At 41.3% G+C, this 16,465-nt stretch overlaps 1 protein-coding gene across 1 annotated transcript in view; it reads right to left on the bottom strand.

Moving 5' to 3' along the window:
* Positions 1–16,465, bottom strand: part of LOC101532371 (protein NPAT) — a 56,245-nt gene that overhangs the window by 9,381 nt on the left and 30,399 nt on the right. The window contains exons 8-13 of the mRNA XM_058663950.1: positions 16,228–16,315; positions 15,288–15,379; positions 15,118–15,205; positions 12,680–12,776; positions 11,351–11,497; positions 3,156–4,820 (exon numbers count right to left, since the gene is read on the bottom strand). Of these exons, the coding sequence (XP_058519933.1) occupies positions 3,156–4,820; positions 11,351–11,497; positions 12,680–12,776; positions 15,118–15,205; positions 15,288–15,379; positions 16,228–16,315 (2,177 nt within the window). The remainder of the gene's footprint in view (positions 1–3,155; positions 4,821–11,350; positions 11,498–12,679; positions 12,777–15,117; positions 15,206–15,287; positions 15,380–16,227; positions 16,316–16,465) is intronic.

Genomic DNA, 16,465 nt, shown 5'->3' with positions numbered 1-16,465 from the left:
GGAGCTGCCGGGATTAGAACTGGCACCCATATGGGATCCTTGCGTGTTCAAGGCGAGGACTTTAGCAGCTAGGCCACGCTGCCGGGCCCCTACAATCTATTCTTTTTAAAAAAACTAAATTAGGAAAAAACTCTTTCATGAGCATTTTCATCTATAAGTAAATTAAAATAGATGACATAGCTTGTCACATTTAGATAACACTGTGAAACCAGCTGTGCACCTGTAGAATTTTGCACAAGGAAAAAACTCTTCAGAAACAGTGAGAAACAAACACAAGAATGCAAGGAATTCAAGGAATATATCACAACAGAGATACAAACTATAAAGCAGAAACAATTTGAAGTACCTGAACTAAAGAATACAATGGGGCCCAGCGCTATAGCGTAGTAGTTAAAGTCCTTGCCTTAAACGCCCGGGATCCCATTAGGGTCCGGTTCTAATCCCAGCAGCCCTGCTTCCCATCCAGCTCCCTGCTTGTGGTCTGGGAAAACAGTCGAGGATGGCCCAAGGCCTTAGGACCCTGCACTCATGTGGGAGACCTGGAAGAGGCTCCTGGCTCCTGGTTTTGGATCTGCTCAGCTCCAGCCGTTGCGGTCACTTGGGGAATGAATCAAAGGATGGAAGATCTTCCTCTCTGTGTCTCTCCTCCTCTCTGTACAACTGACTTTCCAATAAAAGTAGATAAATCTTTAAAGAAAGAAAGAAAGAAAAAAAGAATGCAATAGGGCTCAGCATTGTAGCCTAGTGGCTAAAGTCCTCGTCCTGCATGTGCCAGGATCACATATGGGCGCCAGTTGGTGTGTCAGTGGCCCCACTTCCCATCCAGCGCCCTGCTGGTGGCCTGGGAAAGTAGTCAAGGATGGCCTAAAGCTTGGGGACCCTGCACCCACGTGGAAGACCCACAAGAAGCTTCTGGCTTCTAGGTTTGGATTGGTTCAACTCCAGTCGTTGTGGCCACTTGGGCAATAAATCAGTGGAAGCAAGATCTTCCTTTTTGTATATCTGACTTCCCAATTAAACACACACCCCCCCCCCAAAAATCAGTCTTTACACCCCCAAAAAATCAGTCTTTAAGTTTCACTGATGGAATGAATGAAGCAGAAGAATATCAGAAGATAACCTATTAAATACATGCAATCATTCAGACATGGAAGAGGAGCTGAGTAAAGCTAAGACAAGTATCCAAGAACTGAATGACACTATTAAAAATAGAAGAAATATCAGAGGGTCTGGTGTGGAGCCTAGTGGCTAAAGTGCTCACCTTGCACGCGCCGGGATCCCATATGGATGCCAGCTTGTGTCTTGGTGCCCCTGGCTCCTGATCCGCTCAGGTCTGGCTGTTGAGGCTGGGGATTTGGGGGTGGGGTAGCAGATGGAAAAACTTTCTCTCTGTATCTGTCTTTCCAATAGAAATGAATGAATCTTTTAAAAATTCAGATAAATGAATACTGAGACCAAACTATGGGGTTTATGAGTGCTGGGGATAGGGAGGAATTACAAAGCTCACAGTCTATTTTTTTTTTAAAGATTTATTCATTTTATTACAAAGTCAGATATACAGAGAGGAGGAGAGACAGAGAGGAAGATCTTCCGTCTGATGATTCACTCCCCAAGTGAGCCGCAACGGCCGGTGCGCCTGATCCGATGCCAGGAACCAAGAACCTGGAACCTCTTCTGGGTCTCCCAGGTGGGTGCAGGGTCCGAATGCATTGGGCCGTCCTCGACTGCTTTCTCAGGCCACAAGCAGGGAGCTGGATGGAAAGTGGAGCTGCCAGGATTAGAACCGGCGCCCATATGGGATCCCGGGGCGTTCAAGGCGAGGACTTTAGCCACTAGGCCACGCTGCCGGGCCCCAGTCTTTTTAAAAGCCAAAAATATAGTCTGTGGCTATCAAAATTTATCCATGGCCTCTAGTATTTTCTTAACACATTCACTAACTATTTTTGGATTGCTCTCACTTTCATACATACCTACAATACTCAAATAGTCTTTCAAAAACTTATTTATGCTGTGCCACTTCCCTCATCTAGGAAGCCTTCCTTCAACTCCACGTCCTACCTATTTCTTTAAGCTCCAAGTCAGTTTATCTCTTTATCTGAAGCCTCATATTCTACATCCATTCTGACCTCTCATTTGAAGCAGCACTTGAAACAGATCCACCAGATTTAACACTAACAAGTGTGGACCTTTTAAAAATAAAGGGGCAGCGGCCAGGATAGGTAGAGGAAGCTGAGGAATACAGATATAAATGAACGTGCCTGAAGTTCTATCTTTGAGAAACACACAATCAAAAACGATCAATGTTAGAGATATCAATCAATAATAAAAAACAGCATTTTGTAAATGCCACAAGATATACTGTGAACAAGAGATTATAAAGAAAGGAAGTAATTCTAAAGGTGGAAGATAGTGACAAAATAAGGTCTAATGGAATAAGGAAATTCAAATTATTCTTGAACATATTTCAAAATAATGACAAAGCTCTGGAAAAACTACACCCATAACAGCTGTGAATCTAATACAATAGAATGTTGTGGGAAATTAAAAAAAAAACACTATGTGATGAATTAATTTTTTTGACTCTTTCTCATAGCTTATTAGTATACAGATTGAGACATTGTGGGAAGAAAAAGGAAAAAATTAAACAGGTTAATTTCATAGCTTACAGGCTTTTTTTCTTAAAAAACAAAAAAAAAATTGATTGGGCCCAGCACAGCAGCCTAGCGGATAAATCCTTGCCTTGCATCTGACGGGATTCCATATGGGCAACAGTTCATGTCCTGGCTTCTTTACTTCCCATCCAGCTCAGTGCCTGTGACCTAGGAAAGCAACAAAGGACTGCCCAAGGCCTTGGGACCCTGCACCCACGAGAGAGGCCCTGAAGAAGCTCTTGATTCCTGGCTTCAGATCAGCTCAGCTCCGGCCATTGCAGCTATATGGGGAGTGAACCAGTGGACAGAAGATCTTTCTCCTTTCTCTCTGTCACGTCAATGAAAAAAGATCTTTTGATTGAATCAATGAGCTAGTACAGAGTCATAATTACAAATTTCACACTATTTTCTCAAAGCATGTATCATTTAGTACTTACTACCCACTAACCATACACATAAGAGAAATGAGATCCCAATCCAGATAAGTTAACTTTAATGTGTTACCTTGTGAAAAGTTTGGTGACACAGTTTGGTTGACAGCAAATACACTGTTGGACCTTGGTGGGGTCTGCAGCTGAGGTGGTGGAGGCTGAGCAGCCATAGCTGCAGAGTTTCCAGGCAGGACTACTACATTAGACTGACTCACAGTTGTTCCCAAGGCTGCAGTTGGATCAGTCACACAGGTAGCTATCAGAATGTTATTTGAATTGCCAAAAGTTGTGCTTGTGGCTGGCATCAACTGTATGTATCCGCCATCCTTGGAAACGCATGGCGTAACACTGGCTGAAAAAGCAACGCCATCTTCATTCTGAGGGTTGTTTACCACAGAGTCCTCAAGCTTAAGTGCTAAAAGGTTCTGTTCCATTGAGGATGAAACTCCTACTTCAGAAGAAACAATAGCACCTACAGCTTCTTCTGAAGACAAGCATTTAACTAACTCTGTGCTTTTGGCAGGTGATTTAGCAGGCGAAGATAAAATTATAGTTGGCAAATTTTCTCCACTGATACTAGAGACGGCACTGTTGAGTTCAGCATCTGAGGAAACAAATGGGTCATCACTAATTATGATTTTGAGAGAGACGATATTTGATGCATCTATCTCTGATGAGCTATTGCTAGAAGGCTTATCATCAGTATTTTGGGGCTCAGGGTGACCATCTTCCACCGAGGAACACACAGATTGTGAAGGAAGAGAGTGAGTATTTTCTGCACCATCACCTTCTGGAGGCATTAAAGCAACTTCCCGACAGTTATCACTTCCACTTAAAGAGAGAAACATGGCATCTCCAACTTCTTTTACAGAGGATGAAGGGTCTTGTGAGTCCAAAACAGCTTTCTCAGATTTGGATGGCTCAGTTTCATTTTCTGTGTGGTTTAATTCAATAGATGGTGTATTATGAGATGATTGCTTATTTGGAGAGATGGAATCTGTAAAACTAATGTCTACTTCCTGTACAGACACATTTAAATTTGAACTTTCAACAGACAAAGGTAGTATTTTACTTTGAAGTGAAGAATTATCTTGGCAATTTGAAAATTGCTGTGACATAACTGGTAAGGCATCACTAACTTCAATTTTATTCTTGTGAATTTCACTAGAATCTGGTGACTTAGAATCATGGAAATCAGTTTTAAGTCCTACTGTATCATTAGAACTTTGAATAACTTGACTTTTCTTGCATGGTTTTCCAGCTAAAGAAGAATTTTCAGATAAAAGTTGAGAATTTTTCCCAGAGAGAACTACATTTTCATTGTTTGTTTCACCAGCAAGTGAAGCAAATGAAGTTACTGGTACATCAGCTTGTAGGTGAGACTCACTCAGCACATTTGGTGACAAGGAATTCTTTTCAACCTCCACAGCCATTTCAGTTTCAGTGGACATCTGACTGGTGTATAATGCAGCACAATGCTGATTACACTCTGCAGAATTTCCTCTTTGGGTAAAGTCATTCAAATTAGGCACAGACTCAAAAGCAATGTCAAGGTGACACTTTTCTTCAGCAGGTACAGTTGTTTTAAAGCTCTTCTTCTGGATGCTAGAACCTACGTGGCAAAAATTTTCCTGGGCCTCTTGCCTAAGCTCAGCATGGTTGCTGCCATCCTTCAAAGCATTTAAGGTATCTTCATTTTGAAAGGAGGAGCAAAATGCGGGTTGAACAGACTGACCACCTGCAAAATATCAGGAGGGTGAAGAAATGTGGTAAGTTCAGCTTTGGAGACAATTCGGTACAGTCAATTTTGTCAAGGAAGCAATTAACCTTTTACAGATTAGTAGTTAAAATCCAGTTTGCCACATAACTCATTTTTTGAGTGTCAAAATGTTTATGGCCATCCTTCAAAATATATGCAATTTATCTTTTTTAAAAAAGATTTATTTATTTTCATTGGAAAGTCAGATTTATAGAAAAAAGGAGAAACAGAGAGAAAGATCTTCCATCCGCTGGTTCATTCCACAAGTGGTTGCAATGGCTGGAGCTGAGCCAATCCGAAGCCAGGAGCCAGGAGTTTCTTCCATGTCTGCTGCGCTGGTGCAGGGTCCCAATGTCAGTGCCTGTACTCTACTGCTCTCCCAAGCCACGGGCAGGGAGCTGGAAGGTAAATGCAGCAGCTGGGACATGAACCGGTACCCACATGGGATCCCGGCACGTGCAAGGTGAGGACTTTAGCCACTAAGATCCTGGGCCAGGCCCATGTCATTTTATCTTTAATCAGTTTGCTTAGATTTATCTCTATTTGAAAGAGTTACACAAAGAGAATGAACGTGAGACAGAGTGATCTTCCATTTGCTGACTCACTCTCTGAAGGGCTACAATGGCAGCGATAAGCTGATGTGAAGCTAAGACCTGGAAGCCTCTTACAGGTCTCCCAGGTGGGCACAGAAGCCCAAGGATTTGGGCCTTCCCCTGCTGTCTTCCTAAGTCATAAGCCAGGAGCAGGATTACAAAATTGAAATCAAATGGGTTCCCATATGTGATACTAGCACCACAGGCAGAATTTGCTATCCCACAGCACCTGTGCCAATTTTACCAATTTCTTAGAATATATCTGACATGATAAAGGAAAAAATACAGAGGCTTAATAATGTCTCATATTGGGCCCGGCGCCATGGCCTAGCGGCTTAAGTCCTCGCCTTGAAAGCCCCGGGATCCCATATGGGCGCCGGTTCTAATCCCACCTGCTCCACTTCCCATCCAGCTCTCTGCTTGTGGCCTGGGAAAGCAGTCAAGGACGGCCCAATGCATTGGGACCCTGCACCAGCGTGGGAGGACCCAGAAGAGGTTCCTGGTTCCTGGCTTCGGATCGGCGCGCATCAGCCCGTTGCGGCTCACTTGGGGAGTGAATCATCGGACGGAAGATCTTCCTTTCTGTCTCTCCTCCTCTCTGTATATCTGGCCGTAATAAAATGAATAAATCCTTAAAAAAAAAATAATGTCTCATATTTACCAGTACTTTAAAAACACCACAAACTGGCTTTAAACATGTAGTATATTTAAAAACATTCTATCCAGTATATTGATCTTTGGAATACCAGCGTTGCAACTAGAGGTCCAACTTGTTTGCCATTATGCTGCCTCACAGAAAAAAATTGTAAGCATAAGTATCTAATGCTGGTCTAATCCACTATATACAGGAAAACCTATCTAAAGGAAAGATACATATTAATGTGATAGTTGAGTACTTTAGCACCATTTCATCAGTGGATAGCAAACCAACCAAAAAACACACTTCACAAAGAAAATTTTAGTCAAGTCATAATATATATAGACACACACACACACCCCACTCAGACCTAGGAGATACTACAAAAAATTTCATCCATACAATTCTTTTTATTTTTTTTTAAAGATTTATTTATTTTATTACAAAGTCAGATATACAGAGGAGGAGGAGAGACAGAGAGGAAGATCTTCCGTCCGATGATTCACTCCCCAAGTGAGCCGCAACGGGCCCGTGCACGCCGATCCTGAAGCCAGGAACCAGGAACCTCTTCCGGGTCTCCCACGTGGGTGCAGGGTCCCAAGGCTTTGGGCCATCCTCGACTGCTTTCCCAGGCCACAGGCAGGGAGCTGGATGGGAAGTGGAGCTGCTGGGATTAGAACTGGCACCCATATGGGATCCCGGGGCTTTCAAGGCGATGACTTAAGCCGCTAGGCCACGCCGCCGGCCCCAAACATACAATTCTAAATGAACAAAACTGAAATCAAAACACATACAACAGAAAAGTAGAACTTAAGAAACTTATTACAGCAATTTTTAAAATTTCTTGGAATAGGGCCCAGCGTGACAGCTTGGTGGCTAAAACCTGTCTTGCATCTACTGAGATCCCATATTGGTGCTGGTTCGTGCCCCAGCTGCTCCATTTCTCATCAAGTTCCCTGACTGTGGCCTGGGAAAGCAGTTGAACATGGCCCAAAGCCTTGGTACCACGTAGACTCATGGGAGACACGGAAGAAGCTCCTGGCTCCTGGCTCCTAGCTTCGAATCAGCACAGTTCTGGATGTTGATGCCACTGTAAATCTGCCGTTTCAATGAAAATAAACAAATATTTATGGGCCTGGAGCCTAGTGGCTAACGCGCTTGCTTTGCACACCCAGGATACCATATGGGTGCCAGTTCGTGTCCCAACTGCACCACTTCCCATTCAGCTCCACAGCTGTGGTCCGAGAAAGCAGTTGAGAATGGCCCACAGGCTTGCGACTTTGCACCCACACAGGCGACCTGGAAAAAGTTCCTGGGTCCTGGCTTTGGATCGGCTTGGCTTGGCTCTGGCCACTGCAGCCACTTGGGGAGTGAACCAGCAGAAGGAAGATCTTTCTCCTGTCTCTTTTTCTCTCTTCGTACATCTGCCTTTCCAATAAAGATTTTTAAAAATCTTTAAAAAAATTTCTTGAAATAAATGAAAATGGAAACATTTATAGCAGTATGTACCTACATCATTAAAAAAAAAAAGGTCCAGGGGTAGATGTTTTGTGCAAGAGTTCAACACTGCTTGGGATATAAGATCTCAGCTTCTAACCCAGCATCCCACCTGAGTTTTCCCTTGGGAAGGCAGCAGATAATGCTGTTAAGTACTCAGGCTGGCCACCAAGGTGGGAAACCTGAATTGCGTTCTTGGTTCCAGGTTCCAGTCTCTCCTAACCCTGGTTATTTAGACATTTGGAGAATGAACCAGCAAATGGAAGATGTCTTTCCAATTACTTTTCAAAAGAGTTTGAAAACAAGGAAACAAAGTCTCTGGATCAAAATTAACAGAACAAAGAGCAGATGAAAATGAATGAAGCAAGGAACAAAACTATAAAAAAATACAAGTGAAATAAAAAGTTGATGTGTTGAAAAGATCAACAAAATTAATAAATCTGTAAAATAAAAAAAAATCTCAAAAAAGGTATCAATTTTTACAGCTTTTATTCAGTATAATACTGATATTTTTCACAAGATGAATAAAGTAAAAAAGAAAAAGAACATTCAAACTGGGAAGGAGGCCAACCTTTCCATTTGTAGACACCACGATTTTATATATAGCAAAACATTAAAAACTCCATCACTAAAATGGTATAACTGATACATTCAGGAAATTTGCAGCATACAATAAGGACCTACAGAAAGCAGTAATACTTTTACAGGAGCCAACTTAAAAAAGCTCACATAAAAGTGGAATTAAAATGTTAAGTTAAATGGTTCCAGCATGGTAGCCTAGTGGCTAAAGTCCTCGCCTTGCATTTGCCGGGATCTCATATGAACTCTGATTCATATCCTGGCAGCTCCACTTCCCTTCCAGCTCTGTGCCTGTGGCATGGGGAGGCAGTGGAGGACAGCGCAAAGTCTTGGGACCCTGCACTCATGTGGGAGACCCAGAGGAAGCTCCTGGCTCCTGGTTTTGGATCAGCTCAGCTCCAGCTACTGCGGCCATTTGAGGAGTGAACCAGTGGATGGAAGCTCTTTTTGTGTCTCCTCTCTGCACATTTGACTTTCCAATAAAAGATAAAAAAAATTTTTTAAGGGTTAAGTTAACTTTGGTACAAAGAGGTTTTGAGATCATCAAAGAATTTTTTCATGATACATATTTTCTATTAACTTTTGGAAACCTCTCATACACCAATCATGAAGAAGTACTGAAATGAATCAAGAAGGCCATCTTATTCACAACAGCTGCATAAACAAAGAAACCCAGACAGAAACAGGTGGAGGAAGTGAATGGCCACTCCGAAGCAAGTTATGGAGCACTGATGGGAAGAAGACAGTAACAGGACCGGCCAGAATGGAAAGACATCCATGGTCATGACATCAAATAATTAACATTCTTCAAATAAGCTAATACCCCAAAGTGATTTACAATTACAATGCAATTCTTATTAAAATGACAATGACATACTTTATAAAAATGGAAAAATAAAAAAAACCCAAATACACAAATAACCAAATAGTTCTGAGGAAAAAAAAATCTGGATGCGTTAATGTGCTGAAGACAAGCTACATGGCTGTATTAATCAAAATAGCATAACACTAAAGCAATAACAGATACACAATACAAAGGAACAGAATGGAGATCAAATAAGTGCTTGTATCTTATACCCACTCAATTTTGAAACAGGTAGACAGAACATTATTGAAGACATGAAAGTTTCCAAAAATTAGTACTGAGAAAAGTGGATAGTCATATGAAGAACAAATGCATCTCTATTTCTTCCCATACAGAAAAATCAACTAAAAAAGACATTAAAGGCCTACATATGAAAATATGAGAAAGGGGGCCGGGTTGGTGGCATAGCAAGCTAGTCCTCTGCCTGTGTTGCTGGCATACCACACAGACTCTGGTTCATGTCCCAGATGTTGTTCTTCTGATCCAGCTCCTTGCTTATGGTCCAGGAAAGCAATGGAGGGACTGTGTATACATGTGGGAACCCCAGAAGAAACCCTTGGCTCCTAGCTTCAGACCAATCCAACACTGGCCACTTCAAACATGTGGCAAATGGGCGTTCCATCAGTGGATGGGAAATGTCTCCCTCTCAGTAATTCTGACTATGAAGTGAAAGAAATCTTTTTAAAAAAATACTAGAAGAAATCACAGAGGAAATGCTTCAGGACACTGGTCTGAGCAGAGTATTTTTTGTGTGTGGGGGGGAGGGACAGAATTTAAAATGCAGAGAAAACAAAGACAATGTATGAAAAAACTTACAAATGGGATCACACACAAAAACCTTTAATACAGTAAAAGCAACAGTTATCAGAGTTAAGAGATAGCCCATAGAATGCAAGAATGTATCTGCAATCTATTCGCCCAAAAAGGGATCTCTACAATCTACCAGGAACCTAATTCAATGGCAATAATTTAAGTAATCTGACTTCAATTTCAGTGAACCATTTCGATGGAAAATTCTCAAAAGAGGTTGTAGAAGTGAACAAATATAAGGAAAAGGGCTTAGCATTACTATTGATCAAGGAAACACAAATCAAAGCACCATGAAATATCTTACTCCAGGTTAGAATGGCATCATCAAAAAGAAAAAATAAATTCTGATGAGAATATGGACATGGTGTTAACACTCATACATTGTGTGAATGTATTTGTACAGTCATTTTAGAAAAGCAATAAAGAGGTTCCATAGAAGAGCTACAAGGGTGTGGCATTGTAGCACAGTGGGCTACACTGCTACTTAAAATGCTTTGGTTATTCCACTTTCATTTAGCTCTCTGCTACTGTGCCTGGGAGAGCAGCAGAGAATGGCCCAAGTCGTTGGGTTCCTGCCACCCAGCATGGGAGACTCAGATAGAGCTTAGGACTTCTGCCTTTTGCCTGGATCAGTCCCAGCTCCTGCAGCTGTTTAGGGAATGAACTAAGAGATATAAGAACGTATCTGTCTTTCTCCCTGTCTGTTGCTCTTTCACACCAATAAACAGATCTTAAAAAAAAAAGAACTGACCCAGATGTCCACTGACAGTTGAACAGATACAGAAAATGTGGTATATGTACAGAATGGAATGTTACCCAGTCAGAAAAAAAGAATGCAATTCTGTTATTTGCTGTGAAATGGATAAAATTAGAGAAAATTACATTAAGTGATGTAAGTCAGGTACCCAAAGATACTACATGTTCTTTCTCATGTAGACACGGAAGCCACAGAGTTGATCTTCAAGAGTCTAGTGTATCAGATACAAAAGCCTGGGGAGGATACAGGGTAAGGAGATCTTGAGAAAGGAGGCTAATAGGTATTTTGGCACACTGAAACATGAGGAACACTTCTAATATTCCACAGGACAGTAACATATAACTACAGTTGGAAAGAACTGAGCATTTTAAGACAGGTAGTAGAAAGGATCTGGAATATTAGCAACATAAGAAATACTGTCCAGGTGACAGACCTGCCAATTATTCAGTTCTCATTACTATGTTTTGTGTATCTGTATTACAATGTCACAATATATATCGTGAAATGTACATTACTATGCTAATTATCAGTTGCCTAAAAACCTTATCCCCAACAAAAAAATATCATTCCTAGATAATGCATGATGTAGAAATGACCAGTAAAAGTTTACCTTTGGTCAAACCACTAAATAGTTGCAATGAATCTTTCTAGATGGATGATAATCTAAAGACATCTGTAGTAATTTGAAAAACTTCCAAATATTCTATGCCTTGAATTTTTAAAACTATATAAAAATTCAGATTGATAATGTTAATAAAATCAAGTTCTTACCAGAATCTTCTGCTTTGAAAGCACCTTTAGCTGTTACATTAGTTTCATCTGCTAAGATTATATTGGGATTGGTTTCAATATGCTGACTGGTTTCGACATGCTGACTGGAACTGCTTTGTGATATATTCTTATTATTCTTTGTTTTACCTAGTAAAAAAGGTACATGGAAATAACTAAGTGACATCATAAACACAAGCAATCAAACAATTTATAATTTTGGTTTTAATTTAAGCGTTTTAGATACTTCAACATGCTGCTTCAGTGGTTCTTTTTTTTTTTCCCAAGATTTATTTATTTTTATTGGAAAGGCGGATATACAGAGAGGAGGAGACAGAGAGGAAGATCTTCCGTCCGATGATTCACTCCCCAAGTGGCTGCATCTGCTGGAGCTGAGCCAATCTAAAGCCAGGAGTCAGGAGCTGCTTCCAGGTCTCCCACGCGGGTGCAGGGTCCCAAAGCTTTGGGCTGTCCTCGACTGCTTTCTCAGGCCACAAGCAGGGAGCTGGATGGGAAGTGAAGCAGCTGGGATATGAAGCGGCACTCATATGGGATTCCGGCGTGTTTAGGGTGAGGACTTAAGCCACTATGCTACTGTGCCGGGCCCAGCTCCAGTGCTTCTTAAACTTAACTATACTAGAATTTCCTCGGGGTCCAACAGTTTGTGTGCTGATTTATGGGGTCTGTAATTTGAGAACTAGTACATCAAATTATGATACTGAAGAAAATGGCCAAATCTGGGGCTGGTGCAATGGCTCAATTGGCTAATCTTGTCTTGCAGTGCCAGAATTCCATATGGACAATGGTTTGTTTCCCCGCTGTTCAATTTCCCATTCAGCTTCCAGCTTATGGCCTGGGAAGGCAGTAGAGGATGGGCCAAAGCCTTGAGACCCTGCACCCATGTGGGAGAACTGAAAGAGGCTTAAGCCTCCTTGTACTGGAATGGCCATTTGGGGAGTGACCCAGTAGATGTAAGATCTCTTTTGTTTCCTTCCTCATGTAAATCTGCCATTCTAATATAAATAATGGTAAAACAAAAGGGCCAAATTTTGTTATATTCCCTTTGTATTTTCAATTGTGTTTATCAGTAACTGTAGTAGTTCTCAAATTTCTGCTATCTGGCCAAAATGCCCACAAAACAAAGCATAAGACTATCCTATTTTTACAGCTGAAGTATCTCTATGTAAAAGTAAACCGATTCAAAATCTCTTTGCACCTCTCCATATAATATCTGCTGTAACAAAATTCATTTTATTCAAGATGCTTGGGTAAGTTAACCAAAGAAATTAGACACATTAGGTTCACCTGTTGTGAAAGAACTGATTGACTTACCATAGTCAAAGAGATCAAACAGAGCCTGAAACGCTGGGTCTGATTCCGTTTGTTCCAAAATATCCTGTATAACTTCTTCAGACATGTGAATTTCACACTGCAAAAGGGTGATCTTAATTGAATTAATATGGTTTAAAGACAGCAAAGTAATCAGCATTTCATAACATTTGACTGTGTAACTATACTTTGCACACTTAAAAATACATTTTCTTGAAAAGGAATGCTTTTCCTTTAAAGCAAATGCAACAATAAGACTAGAAAGTAGAAGATGAATAGTCTTTAAGGACAATTTCCTCATCACTTTGTTGAGTATATCCCCAAAGATGAAAACAAAATTAATACATAAACTTTATAGTATCCGGTCAGAAACAAAGTCATAATGTAATGTTCCATTATCTGCCTCTTTGTATTATTTAATTTTAGACTCCTACATGTAATTTTGTATAAATCTATCTCATTACATTTTGGTTCTTCATACGATGTGCTTTCTTAAAGTGCTATAATGCTTATTTACTTGTATTAGCCTTGGGACCCTGCACCCATGTGGGAGACCCAGAAGAAGCTCCTGGCTTCCGATTGGCATTTTCAATAACGGAAACTGAAGGGCATGTATGGGTCAACCTAAAGCATTCACTCATGGGTTGAAAAGGATCATTCACTGCTCACCAGAACATGTTAGAGGTGGGGCTGGGGGAATGCCTGCCTGTGATCATAGTACCCGCCTGTGAGTATTGGAGCAGGGCGTAGACATCAGGTTGGGCTGTAGCACCCAGCAGAACATGAGAGAACTGGCTTTGGAGTAGATTCTGTAGGGGATTTTTTTGGCTGGTATCCATGCGACTGCAGCAGGGGTGTGGGGGTGGTGTCCAGCTGAGCCATACTGTAGCATTTGCTTTGTGAATGCCGAGCCTAGGGGAAGGCCATCAGACTGGGCTGCAGCTGAGAGTGGGCCAAGCAGGAAAAATTCTAGGTCTCTCTTACTGGGACACTGTTTCCACTGGTAAGCATGAGAGTTGGGTGGGCCAGATTGGTCTAGACTGCTGCATCTGCTGGCACACCTGAGAGCTAGAATGGGAATAGATTGGCTGAGCTAGGCTGCAGCACTTGCTGGCAAGTGCAGAGTCTGGGTCCAAGTCATGTCAGGATGGATGACAGTATCCCCCGGAAGGTGCAGTATCTAGGGCTGGGAACAGGCCTGTTAGGAGAACTGTGGGTACTCCCCGGCTGGGCTGCAGCTCCTGCTGGTGAGTGTGTAAACAAGGGTTGGGTTAGGCCAGGTTGGTCAAGGCAGCAACATCTGTTGCCGTGTGTGTGTCAGATCTGGTTGAGCTAAGCTGCAGCACCCATGGGTGTGCACAAAAGCCAGATGGCATGCAGTACAGACTGGGCAGCACATGCAAAAACTAGGGTTGGCCTGGGCCTTGTCATGGTTGCAGAGGATTGCCCTGACTAGGCTGGGCTGGGCTAGGCTGCAGCACCCATCAGTTTGTATAAGATGGGGCTGGGATAGAACTGACTAGGCAGCTGCATCCACTGGTATGTGCGTTGGCTGGTGCAGGTGACAAACCAAATCTGACACTGCACTGGCTGGCGCACACAGCAGTCAACTCTAAGGTCACACCAGGCGAGGTTCCTCAAGCTTGAGGTCCCAACCAGGCCACTGGAACTCAAATCCCAGCCACAGGGAAGATCACAACATAGGTGGTCCAACCTTGGAGTGCATGAGTTGGGACTTGGTCTCTTCAGTTGCTGATACGTGTGCTCACAGAGCACATGAGAGCCAGCTCACCTAGTCCAGTAGAGGATGGTGAGTGCTTTGTAAGAGGACGAAAGTAGGACAGGTCGGACCATTCTGGCCAAGCTTTACAGTAAGTGTGTGGGTCTGTGGAAGCACTAAGGTGGAAAAACACCTTGGAAAGACATTCTTAACCTGGTACAATGAAGCTGCTGATGTCTCAGAACTTCAAAATCACTTAAGTAACATCCTTGGAACACTGTTCCACACCTTAGGGTCCCTAAGGTGTCATCAAATGACTTTCCCACCCCCCAGTTGCTAATGTAATTTGACAGCAAGAAGCGGCCCTCTCCCTTTCCTCCCCTGTGGACACATGAGGACAAAAAAGAAGAAAAAAAAAAAAGATAAGCATGCATCCCATCCACCTTCCTCCATGCCTTGACTCTCCCCACCCTAATCGGAGATCCATATGTGCATGCCTCCCTTTCAACAATGTGAACAATATAAAATTGCTCAGTGCCTTTACTATTTTAAGTAACACAATAAAAGGATTTTATTTGAAAAGCCAATTTCTAGTACATTTTCTAGTACAGCTTTAAATCAATTCCTACACAGAATCTTTGATTTTGAAAAGAAATACATCAACAATTTTAATTCTAATACATATATTACACACACAAAGATTCTATATAGCTATTCATACCGGAAGTCCCAAGAGTTCATCAATTGAAGTCTCTGGCTCAGAAGGGTTGCTATCTGTGTGCTTAGGTATTTGAGCAACATTATTATCACTGTAAAACAGAGAGGGCAATCTTCAGCATAATTCTGCAATTAGATACTACAAAGTCGGCATTTGAATCAGGTATAACTCACCTAGTCAAAAATTTATTAATGTTTTCTGCTAATTTTTCTTGAAGAGATTTGTTGCTTAATATTTTTTCTCGTGCATTTTCAATAACCATTTGCTGGAAAAGAAAATGAATTACTAGCAAAAGGGTAGGAAAGGGTATTATTTTATTTATTCAAAACAACTAAATACTTCTAATTTTAATAAATTCAAAAAACTCAGAAGCTACAAAGGCTATCTCCATACCCAAAACTGAACAGAGCTATTTGTAAATGAATTCATCTATCTTTTTCTAGTGTTCATAGCCACATATTTTACATTATAATATGAGGGTGTTCAAAGAGTTCACTTAAAGTTCATAATGAAAAAAAGTTTTGAAAAAATATTCAAAATTCCATTTAAATGATTTTTACATGCTTTCTTTTCACACAATCTGACTTCAGACTGCCTTGTACAGTTACACATTCTTTTTCTCTATCAATGCAATTTCAACACATAATCTTCAGGAAATATTTTATATATCTATACATTTATGTTTTATATGTCTGAATGGTATATATTCACACACACACACATAGACAGACACATTTCTGTGTAGCAGTATTTCAATTAAAAAATATATTTATTTGAAAGGTAGAGCAACAGAAATAAAGGAAGAAAGCAAGATCTTCCATCGGTTGGTTCGCTCTCCAAAGACAAGCAGCAGCTGGGGTCAGGGCAGGCCAAAGCCGGAGCCAGAATTCCAGCTAGGTCTCCTCTAATGGTCACCATCTGCTGACTCCCAGGGTCACTAGTAGGAAGCTGCATCAGAAGCAGAGGAGCAAGGATCCAACTGGTATTCTATTATGGGAAGCAAGTGTTCTAAAGTGGCAGCTTCAACAGTATGAGAAAATGTATACCCCTGCTGTGATGGAATTTTTAAATTCAGGAATTTTCAAGTCACAAAAGTTCTGGAGGATCACTTACTTTTTCTACTGCAAATGCATTAGGGTCCTGTAAATTCCGTATTGTTGAATGAGGCCCAGAAAAGGTGGTATTTTTTCTTTGCGAGTCACTGAAACACATTTAAAAGTTTTCATTGGAACTGCTATGTTATGTTTAACAGAGTCTATATGAACTATACAGATACTAAAAATTTAGAATCATCATGGTAGATTTTCTATTGATGATATGTACAAAGTAAAAGCACAGCAGCGAAAGCAAT

The sequence above is a fragment of the Ochotona princeps genome, chromosome 4, assembly GCF_030435755.1.
Source record: "Ochotona princeps isolate mOchPri1 chromosome 4, mOchPri1.hap1, whole genome shotgun sequence".
In the NCBI taxonomy this organism is placed as follows: domain Eukaryota; kingdom Metazoa; phylum Chordata; class Mammalia; order Lagomorpha; family Ochotonidae; genus Ochotona; species Ochotona princeps.
This window is presented reverse-complemented; position numbering and strand designations above follow the sequence as displayed.